General features: G+C 38.8%; 1 protein-coding gene across 3 annotated transcripts in view; it reads left to right on the forward strand.

The window, feature by feature from the left end:
- The window catches only part of GRAMD1C (GRAM domain containing 1C), an 84,563-nt gene that overhangs the window by 44,521 nt on the left and 24,554 nt on the right, over window positions 1-15,488 (forward strand). For 2 of the 3 annotated variants that reach the window (XM_036350267.1, XM_036350270.1), the window contains exons 7-10: window positions 5,041-5,159; window positions 8,223-8,355; window positions 11,607-11,769; window positions 12,893-12,976. In XM_036350267.1, the coding sequence (XP_036206160.1) occupies window positions 5,041-5,159; window positions 8,223-8,355; window positions 11,607-11,769; window positions 12,893-12,976 (499 nt within the window). The remainder of the gene's footprint in view (window positions 1-5,040; window positions 5,160-8,222; window positions 8,356-11,606; window positions 11,770-12,892; window positions 12,977-15,488) is intronic. The other variant, XM_036350269.1, reaches the window with a different exon arrangement.

Raw genomic sequence — 15,488 nt, forward strand, 5'->3', positions numbered from 1 at the left:
GGTGCAAGAGGTGGCTGCTGGCCCCAATCTTCCCTCAGGAGCAGGGGGAGGTGGAGAAGCCTGCAGTCTCTTATGGCTGTGACTGGCCCTGGCAAAGCTGGCCCAGGTCCTGGGTGCCTGCGGCTGGCAAGAGGGAGGGAAGCCCAGGTCCTGGGTGCCTGTGACTGGCAGGAGGGGGGAACCCTGGGTCCCAGGTGTGGGGTGAGGCAGAGGCGGTTAGGGGCAATCAGGCCAGCAGGGGAGCAGTTAGGGGCAATCAGGCAGGCAGGCAGAGGTGTGTAGGGGCAATCAGGCAGGCAGGCAGAGGGGTTGGGGCAATCAGGCAGGCAGGCCGGCGAGTGGTTAGGAGCTAGCGTTCCGGATTTGATAGGCAGTTGGACATCCTCCGAGGGGTCCCGGATTGGAGAGGGTGCACCGGGCCTCTGGCATCTATTCATCTGTCGCGGGACACTTAGGTTACTTCAATGAATACAGGGGTACATACTGTATATCTTTTTGAATTAGTGTTTTTATATTCTTTGGATAAATACCTATAAAAAGTGTATCTTTTAAAAATACAATTCTGAACTTGTTACTTTTCTGTGTGAAACGAGTAAGTGGCTTTTTTGACAGTGTAAACCCCATATTCTTTAGCATGGCATATGAGACTCTTCACGAGGTGGCTGCTTCCCCCTTTCCCACTGACTCTTCTCTGATTTTTCCCCCTTTTCCCGCATCCTCAGTGTTAGTCATGGTGAACTGGCTTGCCAGGCTGCTCCACTCCTCTGCATTGCCAGTCATGTGCTTATCTTCCTCGATCTTTCAGTAGCATCTCACCATCTCACACCATTGCACATTCCCTCTATTTTGCACACCTTCTTTCCTTGATTTCTAAGACATTCCTTCTGGAACTTCCTCTTCCCTTTCTGGTATTTCATTTTTTTTAATTTATTTTATTTTTTGCTGGCCACTCCTCTTCTACTCAGCCTTTGCATGCCAGGCTTTCTTGAGGCTCAGTCTTAGGCTCTATTTTCCCTCTTACGGTTACTCTATATTTAATTCTGCTCTATATACCAGTGGTTTACTATAAGAACTTTTATATTTAGTAAAAATATATACAGATCATTTACAGTATAGTTAATATACATTTTCTCATAGCTGATTGGTTACCATAGCACTAGTAGAATAAGGGTATCTGTCTACAGTTTCAGCCAAGGAGAACTACCATAGTATGTCCCATGCCCTGGGTTTTAGACAGTGGAAGCTAGTCCCACGACCCTGCCCCTGTGTGCTTTCTTTAGCTTGAGCGAGTGCTATTCTCCACTGTCTCTCTGGTCCGTCATTCTGCTATTGTATAAAATGATTAGGTTTTAGCACCCGCCTCCCCCATAAAAAAGTAGATCTTTTCAGTTCATCAAGTAGCATTTGTCGTGCCATGCACCTTACTAAATTAAATGGAGCAACTAGGTAGAAATTAGGGCAAGCTTTGATTTTTCATTTAGAAGAAAAATTTTCTTCTGGGAAATAAATTGGAATTATTAGATGAGACTCTCTATAGTGTTTATTATAGTCCAGGTCCTTGACAGGAAATTATTTTGAATAAAGTAAAGAATATTTTTAAAGGAAAGAATTGTTGAGTGATCAAGATGTAAACTTTTCAGTGATGAAAGATGTGCTGTGTGCTCATTAGAATTGCTCCATTTGATAGCTCACTCTTCCTGCTATTTCCTGACATTGCATTTCTGTTACTCAGGAGACTCAATCTTTGATAACTGTGAAGGGTTAATGCAGGAGTCTGATGGGGCCACTACATCAGTACTGAAGAAGTGGTACATGAAGTAATGACATTGCCAGAACTAAATAGAAAGCATTAGCATGGAGAAGAAAAGTTAACCCTTAATATATTTAATTTTTAAAATGAGATTACAATAACATTGCAACAGGCATTTTACATAATTGAGTAATAAGTAAGATAGCTTCATTTGCATTGTATTGTTCCTAATCTGAAGAAATAGGGATCTGCCCCTTTAATGAAACACTGTTTACCTATCTCTTCTAGTAGGCGTGGCTTAGGAACCTGTAGAGTGAGGTATAACTTCCAATTCTGCATTCTGACCTGCCACTTGGAAAGAATGCTCATACTACAAACCAGGAAGTGACAAATAATGTGCTTTAAACTACAATACAACTTGTCTTTTTAAGGAAAAGCTTCTCATAACAAAGCTAGAAGATTGAGGCAGTGATTTTACATGGTTGTCATTAAATATTTGGAACTCTGCTGTGGGAGAAAGACTTTGCAGCGTACTTAGAATACAAAGGTTTCTGGTCCAGAAATTGATCTCCTGACTTTTGAGCCTTATCTGGTTACTGCTTGGTTCATGTTATTTTGTTAAAGTACTTACTCTGCAGCTGAACCGGGAGACTCCGTTGTTTGCAGGTAGGTGGTCAGCCTTTGTTTAAAATTGATGTTGTGTTTTGAGGTTACTCAACCTTAATTCTGCTGCTGATTAATGAAATAACCATGAATCTCGGTAGGAAGTATGTTTGAATGTTTGAATGTCCGGAATGTTTCAATCACCATATTTTTGTGACTTCTGGTCAACTTTGAAGAAAGTGTCATTTTTAACAAATTAGCAAGTCTATAAGCTAGTGAGTTGTGAGTTCTGTTTTGTTTTCCATTAACCTTTTATATATACATATTTTTAAAATTAATAGATTAAAAACATACTTAAATTACAAATTACCCTGCTATTAACTTCCTGATAGTATTTGATAATATATTAAAATCATTTATTTATGTAGTCAAATAAAATTGAATTTTTGTTGTTAACATTTTACTTATAAGTTTTATTACTTTCACTCTTAGGAAGCTGAATATTTATTATTTGTTTATTACTTGCTTTAAACTCTTTTGGTGTCATTTAATATCTCTTATTTCAGAAGAGTTTTTATAAAAGGTTAATATTCCATAAGTACTATATTGAAATATTGCTTGTTTCTCTTTATAATGTTAACCATCTATTTATGACACTAAAAGTATTTCAAAGATAATGTCTTTAGACGAATGGGCTAAGTTTTAATATGAACTAACTGCTGTTGCGAAAAAAAAGTAAAAAATGGCTCTTCTGGAGTGGAAGTAAAAAAAAAAAAATGTGTGGGGTACTTTTAAGATCAAGGACAGTGGTTCCTTAACTTTCTCTACCACCAGTGATCCTTTTAATTTTTTTTAATGGACACTATACTTCAAAAGACTTTTTATTCACCAAATAAATGGTGTATATTAAATAATAAAATGTTAGAACATTATTCTTTATTAGTCATACATTATTTCCAATGAGAGTTTATTATATCTGACATAACCACTTTAGATTAATATAATTCAGCCCCAAAGAGGCCTGACATTTTACTTAGCTTGAATAATTTCATTGTAGGTAACCGTTTGGATATTTTTGACTTTTTAAATATTGATAATATTTTCTAATTTTCATCAACTACTCTTGTGGAATCCTAGTAGTCTGGGCACGGCAAATTGGGAACTATCGGTCTAAAGTGCAGAAATTTTGTTCTTAATTTCTTTGAGGTTCCACGGAATGTAATGAAGGTTATCCAGTGTAACGTAACAAACAAAGATACCATAGCTTCTAGACAGAAAGAAGAAACAAGGAGAAAGAAAAAAAAAAAAAAAAAAGCAAGTGGTATTTGTCATAGGGAATATCTGGGAGGAATTCAAGGCATCTGTATGTTTTGGACCCATTAAAAATATACTTATTCCTACTTTTCCCAACTTAAAATTTTTATTCCACTTGGGCTGATAAACTATTAACGGATATTACTTTGGTTCTTCATGTATTAGTTATATATTTGTATGTTGGTTTTCCTTGCCAAGAGTTTTCTCATTTCTCCATTTTCTCTCTTCATGTTCTTTTCTCAGCTCAGCTGAAGACCCTTCTCTTGTCTGAGCACCCAACCCACGTAGTATTTACTACAGTGTTAAGTACATATTAACATTACTAGAGGCCTGATGGGCAAAATTTGTGCAAGAGTAGGCCTTCCTTCCCCTGGCTGCCAGCACCGGCTTCCCTCTGGCACCTGGGACCCGGGCTTCCCTCGCAGCCCTGACTTTGTCCAGAAGGATGTCCGGTCTAATTAGCATATTACACTTTTATTATTATAGATAGTTTGTCATATTTAATTTACTTAAAAGTCTTCTGTGTTTCTTCAACTATACCGTAAGTTGTTTGAGATCATTTTATCCTCCTTAGCATCTAGTGCAGGGGTACACATTTGATAACTTCTAAGTAATTACCTGTTGAATGGATGAGAGAAAGAATCTTGCCAACGGTTGCTTCAAGTATTATGCTGCCTCCTTCTCCCTTGCTTAATCATGTGATTACCATCAGTAATGTTTCTAGAAATGAGACCATTGGTTATCACACTGTTATTGTTTTTGTCTTACTGTGTAATGTGAGTTTTTTTGTATTAGATGATTTTAACACTGATATGTGTTAAAGAAAGAATGAGCTGGGCTTGATTATAAATAAATCAAACAAAATATTCTTAATGCCAACCTATTGCATTTTGTGTTTTAGGAGGATATCATTTAAAGTCTACTGCTACGTGAGGTTTTTAAAGTGGATATATTATGGGTTAAGAGGATGGGTTCTGTTCAATGGTTAGAACTCTGAATGGCAACCCAGGGTCCTGGTAGACTGGTTGGATTGCAGCATTTAAGCTGCAGGTTAGTAATTGCCAGAAACCATGGACACATTGTTCTCTAAAAAGAAAATTTCAAACATCTTTCCATTTACAGTAGCGATTGTATTACATACTTTAAAATTGTTACTTTATTTATTCCCAGTATCGCCTCTGCCAGATAAATTCTGTTAACCCATATTTTTTATAGAAACAGAAAACTGACATCTATAAAGGTCAAAAACTACCAAAGTCATACATCTAGTAGCTGCACATCAGGTCATTTTGACTTCAGAATTCATGTTTGAATCACTATATTACACTATCTTACATTTTCCGATATGCAGTGTAATTTTTCTGTCCTTTTAGAGCTTGACCAGACAGGAATTCTGGCAGCTGCTCCAGCAGAACTATGGAGCTGAGCTAGGCTTAAATGCTGAAGAGATGGAAAACTTGTCCGTGTCGATGGAGGATAATGTGCAGCCAAGGTACAGCAATGTTTTGAAATGTCAAGATTTCTTAATCATTAATCAAAGCGGAATTATTTTAAACTTTACTAATTCAGAATTTCTGTTTACTTGCCCTGGGTGAAATTTGCCTTCGTCCTCTAGTAGAATGGAATGAGTGGTGAGGACAGTGAATTGTTTACTAAATTGGTAAGCAAATACAAAACATACAAGGAAATATGTCTTTGTAACTATGTCACCTAGGATTTGCTTAAAGTATGATTTTAGTAAACTTTTTTATTAAGAATCTGGAGAAGAAAAAAAAAAAAGAATCTGGAGAAGTACTTAGTGAAATCTCTGTGCTTATAGGTAACAAGAAAGTAAATTAACTGGTAGGTACTTTGAGGGATACAAAGATAACCACAACTTTTCCTCAAGGATAACCTAGCATAAAAAAAAAAAAGGATAACCTAATATAGTGCTTGAGATGTAGTTGACACTCAACAAATATAGAATGCATTACGTAGGGGAGCTTACAGTACTGTGGGGAATGCAAATAATTATAACACAAGGTTGAAAATGGTAAGGGCCAAGAGGAGTAATAGATAATGTGATAAAGAAATTCAGAGTAGAGAGAGATTATTTTTGACTGATGGGAATTCATTTGGAAGAGTGGGCATTTTTATTAACTTGTAGAAGTAAAAATGCATTTTGTGTAATGATAATTGCGGTCATAGCAATAAAAACAACTGAGTATAATACATTAAAATTCTAAAGCAAACATTATGTTAAGTGAAAGAAACCAGTCACAAATGACCATACTGTATGATTCCATTTATATGAAATTGAGCCTAGAATAATTAAATCCATAGAGACAGAAAGTAGATTAGTAGTTGCCAGGGGCTGGAAGGAAGGGAAAATGGGAGTGACTCTGATGGGTACAAGGTTTCTTTTTGGAGTGATGAAAATGCTCTAAAATTAGATAAACCACTGTATTGTATGATTTTAAATATGGTACATTTTATGGTAAGTGAATTACAACAATAGAACTGTTATTTTAAAAATTCTATAGCAAATAAATCTTAAAATGGAAATCTTTCCAAAGCCTTGATTTTCACTCCATCTAGGGTTCTAGTCATGCTGATCCTATTTATAGGGTTTCAGTTAAGCATAAATATTTTACAGTCTTTTTTTACATGGTTACACATGCATGTTTTATTAGTTTTCTGTAATGTTAAATTTTTTTTTTTTTTGGCTCCAGTTAACGTGTCCCTGTTGACTCAGTGTTCCGGAGACCCAAAAACTGTAATTTAGGTAACATGCTTAAGTCTGACCAGGTTCCTCATTCCAGACCCAAGGGCTCTAGATAATGTGCTTCTGTCAATTCAGTGATCCAGAGACCCAACTGAAATTTAGATAACATGCTGCTTCTGCTTCTGTAAACTGCTTTTTGCAAACCAGGTTCCTCATTCCAAACCTTGGATGTAATCAATACCTTTGTGATCTTTGCCTATATAAGTGTTTGCGACCATCTTACTACTATGAGACTTGAGGAATGGCCCCTCATAGTCCCGGATTGCAATAAATGTGACTCTTTAATTCGAAAAAAAAAAGTAAATTTTTCTATTGTACTGCTCTCCTTGTCAAGTTAATTAGCTTCTTTCAGGTACTGGAGTTGGGTAGAAAAGCAATTGATAACAATGGAAAGAGCCTTGGATGGCGGTAAAGAAGATCTGGATCCTACTCTGGACCTGCCACCAAGTAGTTGAGCAACCTCAAGCAAATCACTTAGCTTTTCTGATCCTCAATTTTTTCATCTGTGAAGTGGGGCAGTTAAACTAGATGATCTCCAAGGTCCCTGACAACTCAAAACATTTATGGTCTTTGAAGAAAGAAAGAATAAATAATTTTTGACTAACTGCTATATACACTCTAAGGTGCAAGTTCTTGAAGTCAGCAGAAAAGTTGCTGTTTTCTTGGTGATTGAGTGCTTTCTGAGAAAGATGTGGCAGGATCCTCATTCCCTTTTCTGCTCCTTTTCCCATTCTTCCAGTCTCTGAAAGAAGCATATCTGTCTCAAATGTTTATTTCCTCAGCTTTTCCATCTTCTTTCTCTTCATTTTCAACCTCTCCTTCACTCTCCATTCTCCTTTTTTCTATATTTCACAACTCAACTCCATTCTTAAAATCCTGAAGTTCAGACACTCAGGTGATGGGCTAGTCTCAAGGAGCCATTTTTTCTTGCTCAGTTCCCTTAGAGCCCAGCCATTTTGCGGGACCAAAGGTGACTTGGTAGCAGACCTCAGTGTTATTTGGATGGAGGAGAATAGAGTTTAGAGGCCCTTTGGCATTTCTGTTCCTTCCTCAGGATAATATGGCTTCACAGGTCAGGCTGTTTATTTTAGAAGAGCTTTAAGTCTATACAATGATTACATGGGAGTAATAATTTCTCAGTAAGGTTGAGTGCTGGAGATTAGATCCGTTGTGTGCCTTTTGTATTTAATAGACTTCCCTTTCTCTTGGTTCCCTGAGAGAGGAAAAGCAGGTCCCAGGACATTTAGTGTAGTCTTGTCCCGGTGACCATTTGAAAGCTGCTCCTTAAACCTTGTTCTTAGGAATAAGACGAGCAAGAAGGGGATATGGATTAATGGGCTCTGGGCTCAGACCTCAGGAGCTTCCACTGCTGGGGAGGATCCACCATCTCAGGGACTGAATCAGAAGGCAGGATATCACACTGCCTCTGGTGCTGACTGGCATCCACCGTGTATCTTTTGGAGCTTTGTGGTTGCTCACAACTGACATGCAAACAAGCACTAATTATTTTATTGCTGTTACGGCCACCTATACTTGGTTAATTTTTTAATGGTTTCTGAAATTTATAAAATCTCACGTGAGCATTATCTTATTTTCAGATATAAAGCCAATTTGCATGTGATTTAAGAAGATAGCTGTGTTATAAATAGAGGCTTATTTGTTACATTACAAAAACCATTTTTTTCAAAGTGCTTTATAATAGAAAAGGCCCTCAGAGAGGAGCCAAAATCACATATCTGTGTGGCAGTGACCTTGTGTATATTTCCATAATGATGTATGTGTTTCTTACAGAAGTCCTGGAAGAAGCAACTTGGATGACTGTGGGGAGAGAGATGAAAAATTATCCAAGTCAATCAGTTTTATCCCTGAATCAATTAATCGGGCTTCAGAAACAGAGTCAATCGATGGAACTCTATCAAAAGCGGTTAGTGTGTGATACCTCTTTAAAAATATATTTGATGCTGCCATGTGTTAATCATGATATAAAGTAAAATGAAAATACAGTATACAAAATATTTAAAACTTAAGATGTCAGGTTGCTCCTTTGTTTTAGGAGTGTTAAGTGTGTAAGTAGCAGAGGTTGTATACATACGTGGTTCTGTTCAGAGCTGGATATGGTGCAGAGCTGTCAGACAGAGCACCAGTCTAAGAGGGGGTAGACATCACTAAAAATATAATAAGATGGTCCGGCCAGTGTGTCTCAGTGGTTGGGTGTTGACCCATGTACCAGGAGGTCATTATTTGATTGCTGGTCAGGGCACTTGCCCAGATTGCAGGCTTGATCTCCAATGGAGGGTGTGTAGGAGGCAGCCAGTCAATGATTCTCTGTCATCATTGATGTTTCTGTCTCTCTCTCCCTCTCTTTTCCTCTCTGAAATCAATGGAAATATACTTAAAAAATATAATAAGACGGAGCAAGTCATAGCAGAATTTTCCCCAGAGTAGGTAGAGTGTGTGGTAGTCTGTTCTGAAGGGGGATGAGCGCCCTGAGCAGCGTGCTTGCATAACAGGAGCCGCTTCTTAAGCTGACGGCTAAAGCAGGCACATCCAGCTAACCCCTGGCTTTTGAGTTAGTTAGTTCCTCCCTTAATTTTTCTCAAGCATCGTTATAAGCCCATTGCTTTTTCCATGAGCTTCTATCACTTGGAGTCATTATTACTTTCAATACTCAGTTTGTCCCTTCTGAGTCCCTTCAGATTGGCTCCTTTGTCCTTTTTAAATGATGGGTGATTTCTGATGGTTTCCTTTCTTTCTGGTACAAGAACATGTCCCAGGCACATTTTGTATAATTTCGGTCCCAGACTTAATATCAGCCATTTTCCTAATCAGCTATAGAGTTCTTAGTGAAGAATGGTGCTTAGAGACCACATTCTGAGTGCTAAGACTGTGCCTACCCTAGAGCTTTTATTCTGATTGGAACTGCAAGTTCGGGCCTAAAGCGGAATTGCTTGGTTTGGACCAGAGCATTGGCTGCAAATCCTACCTCTGCCATTTGCTGTATGACTTTAAATAAGTTAACTTAATTACTTAACCTTCCTCTGCTTTTGTTTTCTCAACTTCTTGATGATGAGGACAATGACATCCCATGGGGCTATTTATAAGGATTGAATGAGTTACTATATGGGGAAGTGCTTTGAGCAGTCCCTGGCACACATTAAGTGTCCAGTAACCATAAGATGGGATAATTGAAGGCGAATCTGTGTGTGGCCAGCAATGGACCTTTTCTACCTTCTCCCATGGAGCTCCCAGCGTCTCCTGTGAATAAATGTTAGGAAAACATTGAAACAGACTGTACTTATGTGAAAGCCCACCAAGGCATCAGCTAGTTTCAGGCACCTGTCATGCATCTCTCTTGGTCTGATTTTGTGTTGAGGGTTTCTTGCAAAACTGACCCATCTGGAGTCCCTGAGAAACTTCCTCCTGGTACAAGGAAGGGCTTCTGGATGCTGCTTTCTCTGTGCGTTTTCCCTGAGAAGACCAAACCACTCAATTTTCAGGAGGTAACAGGACAGGGGATCTCTTGGAGTCTCCTCATCCTTTTACAAAAGTCTGACTTTGAGGACTGGGTTCTCAGAACTACCAATCTTACTTGAGTCTTTCCTGCTGCCCCCTTTATAAGCTGTAGCTGCTCTTGGAAGAGTTAACCCCTTGGTTCTTCTAGTTTTATCCCTAAAGGAAGCCATATTTTCTCTAGTGAAAGGGAATGGAATGCAGAGGAATAATGTAATGTTTTAAGATTGATCATACATTCATTGATGTTATTTAGATGTTTTCAGGTTATGGAATACAAGTAACATAGAAGCTTAGTGCTTTTTTTACCTTTGCATTCAAGAGCAGTATTGTGAGATTCTCAGATTTCAACAAATATCATGTCACTTTATTTCATTTTTACTGCCAACAAAATTAGAAGTAACAAAAAGTCAGAAATAATATTTTTCCAAGATGAAAGTAGATATTTCTTAAGTTATAAAATTAATACTCTGTAAAAATTCAGGAAATTAGAAAAGTATATAAAGAAATAAATTGTCCAGATGCCAACTTCTCAAAAATAGTGACTATTGCTTTTCCTACAAATATCTATTTATATTATTTATAATAGGAGCTGTATCTTAATTAGTGACAACAGAAGAAATATGTGTGGAAACTTACTCTACCTAGCATCTGTTACGGACACTCTGGGTTAGCTAAATAGCATATTGTTTTGCAGTGTGGGACTCCCGAATAAACTAAGTCTTGATTTTAGCAGTAGCCTCTTCTTAAGAATCAGTCCTCTGACTAGGATAGGCTAATCCTTTATTAAATTGTGTCCTGAGTCCCCGTAGTTATTCTGCCTTCTGAGTGGCCAATGGAGCCTGTGTCTCATGGGCAGGAAGTGTAAGGATTGTATCTGTGTGATTTGCTTTCTTTCATCTGCTTACACACAGACAATGCAAGGAAGTACTTTGCTGTATACTTCATTTTTTTTTACACTGTTTTATTAAGCCTAATTATAACATTATTCTACTTGAATACCAACGTAGCAATAGCATTCATACTTTAATGCCTAATATTTAATTTTTATAGAAATGATATATCTTTATTAAACCACTCCCTGAAAATATAGATAGCATCATATATTGAATATATTTTAATGCCCAATCCCTTAACAGCAAAGACAACTGTGTTATGAGTTTGCAGTGAAATTAATCTTCCCTTTTAAGCCTCTCTCACTTATTGTACTCTTATGTGACTTTTATCTCTCTATTTTCTTTCTCTTTCCCCTTTAGTTACTGGTCTTGAGAGATGGGTGAGTTTTCTTCTTTGAGATAATGGGGCAGGTATTGCCTGGGGACACTAGCTGGGTTTTACCCCTCTCCCTTGTCCACCCCCATAGAACCGAATGTTCCATTATTTTGTCCTCTGCCCCCTTTCCCTTTTGCATAAGTGATTCACATGATGTTACCTCTCTGCGAGTTATTTATATGATGTTCTTCATAAATTTATTGTTTGTTACTGCTTAAGAAGATGACTTTACAATGATATATATTATTTGCCAGTGTTTTATAGACTATGAATTGGAAATAGGATGCAAAGATAACAAGCACATTTTTCAAAGTGTCCTTATCATTAAAGACTTCTCTGTGAAATCTAAGCCTATAATATATATATATTTAAACTGGATTGTTTGCCTTTTAGGAGTTAGGGAAAGAGGAAGCCCAAAGTGAGAAACAGATGAAAAAGAGTCCTTCACTAACTTCAGAAAAGAGGTTAAGCAGAGTACCACCAAAATCACTGGACTTGAATAAAAATGAGTATCTTTCTCTGGACAAAAGCAGCACTTCAGATTCTGTTGATGAAGGTAAAGAATTTCTTATAAATTTTAATATCATTTCAATTATATCTTTTAATGTTAATCTTTGTATTAGGTGTGTGCAGATGGAGAATTTAGTTGCATTAGGTACAGTCTCACTCTACAAAGAACCAAAAAAGGAAGGAAGTTAACAGAATATAGGGTGAAGAGGCTACTAAACCTAACTCATCTTCACTTTCCAGAAGCCGAATTTGAAAATCTCCATCACATTTAGCTTTTTAAATCCCAAGCCTTCAGTCAATGGAGATGGAGTAGCAGTGGAAAGCAAATCTCAATAAAAATCTGTTACATTATAATTATACTTTCTTTTAACCACCAAGAATGAGAGGGGTGGAGGGAGGAGAGAGGGAGAGGGAGAGGGAGGTGGAAGTAGAGAATAAATGTAAAAAGCAGTTGCTTAAAGGAACGATAGCAAATCATGTTCTCTCTGCTTTCTCTAGGTTAGTATCAATAACTTGGGCTTGTCATACTTATTAAGTGGGCATTTTAAGGATTTAAAAAACAACTGTAAGATTATTGATATTGAAGCCAGTGGAGTAGGAAAGCACTGGGGAAGGTTCCGGGTAGTGATTGCTTTCAAGTTGAGGAACGGGAACAATGCCTGGGTTTTTCCAGACCCGCTTTCCTACTAGCAGTGCTCAGAATAGTGCTGGGGACATTGCCGTGGTTTGGATCTGTAGGACATATGAATGTGCTAGTCTAGTTGCTGTTTAGGTGAGACCTGGTTTGAGAACCCCTGAAATCTTTTACTATCATGAAAACCAAATCCATGAAAATCCACACTAAATCCCAGTCAAGTCTAAATCCAATCCAAATTAAATCCAAATCTAAAGTCAAATCTAAATTCAACCAAACCAAGGCCAAGTCCATGAAAACCCAATCCAAATCAGGTTAGACCTTGGTTTGGGAACCCTGAAGTATCTTTAATAAAACTAAACCCATGCTCTTAAAAACATAGGTAAAAATCCACTGTTTCCTAGAAAGTGCAGGCTGCGTTAAGAAGACAGTTGTTGAGTTCTTTTTGAAAAGACAGTTGAGAGGAAGTATTTTAAAGACATCCGGCCCCTAAATGATGGGATGCCTGGTGTTCTTACCTTTCATGCTTTGGTAGACAGCGGATATGAATTAGTTATCCCCTGCCTGGCTGAACCTCTGACTTTAGGAAGATCTACTCTGGCACCCAGTGGCCAGATGGGTAAGTGACACCAAAACAAGGATTCTTTTTCCTTTTTCACCCGCTCTTTGTAACAACAGTGCTTCAAAAGTCGTTTCCTTATTGAGCTCCTATAAAATTAAGATTAATGATAAGTTACATAAAGGATACCACTACAACTCATATACACTGCGTTCATATTTAGAAATAAAGAAAGAATAACAGTGGCATGGTTGCTGTATTGCATGTGAGCCCTGATCACATTTTGCAACTTGCTGGCACCAATTGAAAGATACCATTGGGCTTCTCTGCAGCAAGGCCTTCCATGCAACATTCGGCCTCTGTTTGTGCAGGTTTTCTTTAACGTGTATGGGATAACTTTTTAATTAGATTATCATTTGCCAACAAATCAAGTACTGCTATTGCTTTCCCTAAGCAGGTTCCAAAATCTTGGGCTTATCAAATGTATTACATGAGTTTTAGAATGAATCTATTTTTTGTTTGTTTGTTTGTTTCTGAAAGTTGTGAAGTTATGAAGACTCTTGAAGTCCATGAACTGCGGAGACGATGGGAAAGGTCAAAGGAGTAAACCATCCCAAGAAATTTGGAAATATGTGGGGATTTAGAGGGAGCTAGGGAGATGGCAGATTAAATCAAGCCTCACTTTATTTAAAATGATAGTTTTTTTAAAAATCTATTCTGAGCAGGTTGAGTGAGAAAATGAGAGGATTTCTTTTCTACCAAATATATCCTATACTCCTTGGGAAGGAGGCACTGGACTGTTTTATTATAGAGATTCCTTCTAGGCCCATGTAAACTTAAGAGGAATCAACAAAGCAGAGCATCATAAACTACCTTCCGAGGGGCCTGAAGTACTTCCAGCACAGTCTCCTTGCTGTGAGTTCACTGGAGCCCCTCTAGGGAGAGCCTGGAATCTGCTGTGACTGGCTTCTCTTTCAAATCTCTTACTCTGCACTAGGAAATTTAGACCCCACCAAGAGTGAAGGTTCCCTTTTTGGGGATATTCCTGTATATCCGGAAGCCGGTTCGGGGCTTTCAGCTGCTGAACAAAAGGCTAGCTAGGCATTGTGTTTTAATCTGTTAAACCATATCAGTACATTAAAACTTAGATATATAATAATTCACAGACAAAGCTACAGAACTTTGTTTCTTTAGAGGGCTGTTGCTGATAGACTTTCTTAGCTCACTATTTGCCCACTTTTGGGGAGGAGTTCAAACCATCTGAGAAGCTGCTGGGAGTTTCCTGGCAAATGAAGGTGAGTGGACACCATGTAATGTATCCACATCCACAAGTACTAGGAGATTATGGCTGTGTTTTCAAGGCTCTAATATTTCTGTTGCTTTCAGGATTTGCTTCTTCCACATGCCCTGCTCTGTCATGCCAGGGGTAGTCTGTGAAGCATCTACCAGGAGGTGGAGCCTTGAGTGGGAGCAGACAAACTAGCTCATGGCCTGAGACACCTGCGCTGTGTCATGTGATAGAAGCTAAATTTAGTTTTGTATAGCGGAGGCTTCCCTAACCAAAGTGACTTATGCCGAGAATGGAAACTAAGGCAAAGATTAAGTGGGGGGAGGAGCGCATAAAAATAGCAAAATTGGAATCCATGGTCTACAGCTGACAGAACAAGACGAGTTAGAGGCAAAGCCATGCAAAGAGAAACAGGAATCAGAATATCGAGTGATGCTTATTAATTAATAAAGGTGAGGACAAGTATACCTCTGGGGAAAGCCAAAGAAAAAGCCATGACATAGTCTAGCATGTCAGGCAAGCAGCTTAACGGGGTAACCCTGACACCGTTACCAGAGTCAGGTTTTTGAACAACACTATCAAATTAAACGTGGCTTTTCAGGTGTAAAGAAAGCCCTCAAACTGAGCCAAGAAGACGCAGGTCACCAGTTTTTAGAAAATGGAAGAAGATATAACAAACTGTGTCCTCAGTCCCTCAGTGAAGCTCCGAGTCACTTGCTTTTCTTGCATGCCTACTTTTATGCTCCTTCAACACACTGTCAGCATGTTCCAGTTTTATTCATGTCCATGTCCTTTTCCGATCTATCTGTCCCACTTTCCCCACCATTTCCACTGCCACTTTCAAACTGGTATGTTGAAGTGATAGCTCTTCTTCATTGGAAATGGTGACCTGCTGCGACGTTGAGCAGTGTTCCTTTCCCCATTTAAATAGCAGCTGCCAGCTCAGGAGCAATGCTCCATGGTGATGTTACTTGGATAGGAGGCTCTAAAATACCATGAATTTCATACATAAACTAGAGGCCTAGTGCACGAAATTTTGTGCACTGGGGGCGGGGGGTCCCTCAGCCAGGCCTGTGCCCTCTCACAGTCTGGGACCCCTCACTCCTTACCACCCACCTGCAATGGAGGCAGGAGAGGCTCCTGCCACCGCTGCTGTGCTCACCAGCTGTGAGCCCGGCTTCTGTCTCAGCGGCGCTCCCCTTGTGGGAGCGCACTGACCACCAGGGGGCAGCTCCTGTGTTGAACATCAGCCCCCTGGTGGTCAGTGTGCATCATAGCAGCCGG

This window comes from Myotis myotis, unplaced genomic scaffold (assembly GCF_014108235.1).
Source record: "Myotis myotis isolate mMyoMyo1 unplaced genomic scaffold, mMyoMyo1.p scaffold_m19_p_2, whole genome shotgun sequence".
NCBI lineage: Eukaryota > Metazoa > Chordata > Mammalia > Chiroptera > Vespertilionidae > Myotis > Myotis myotis.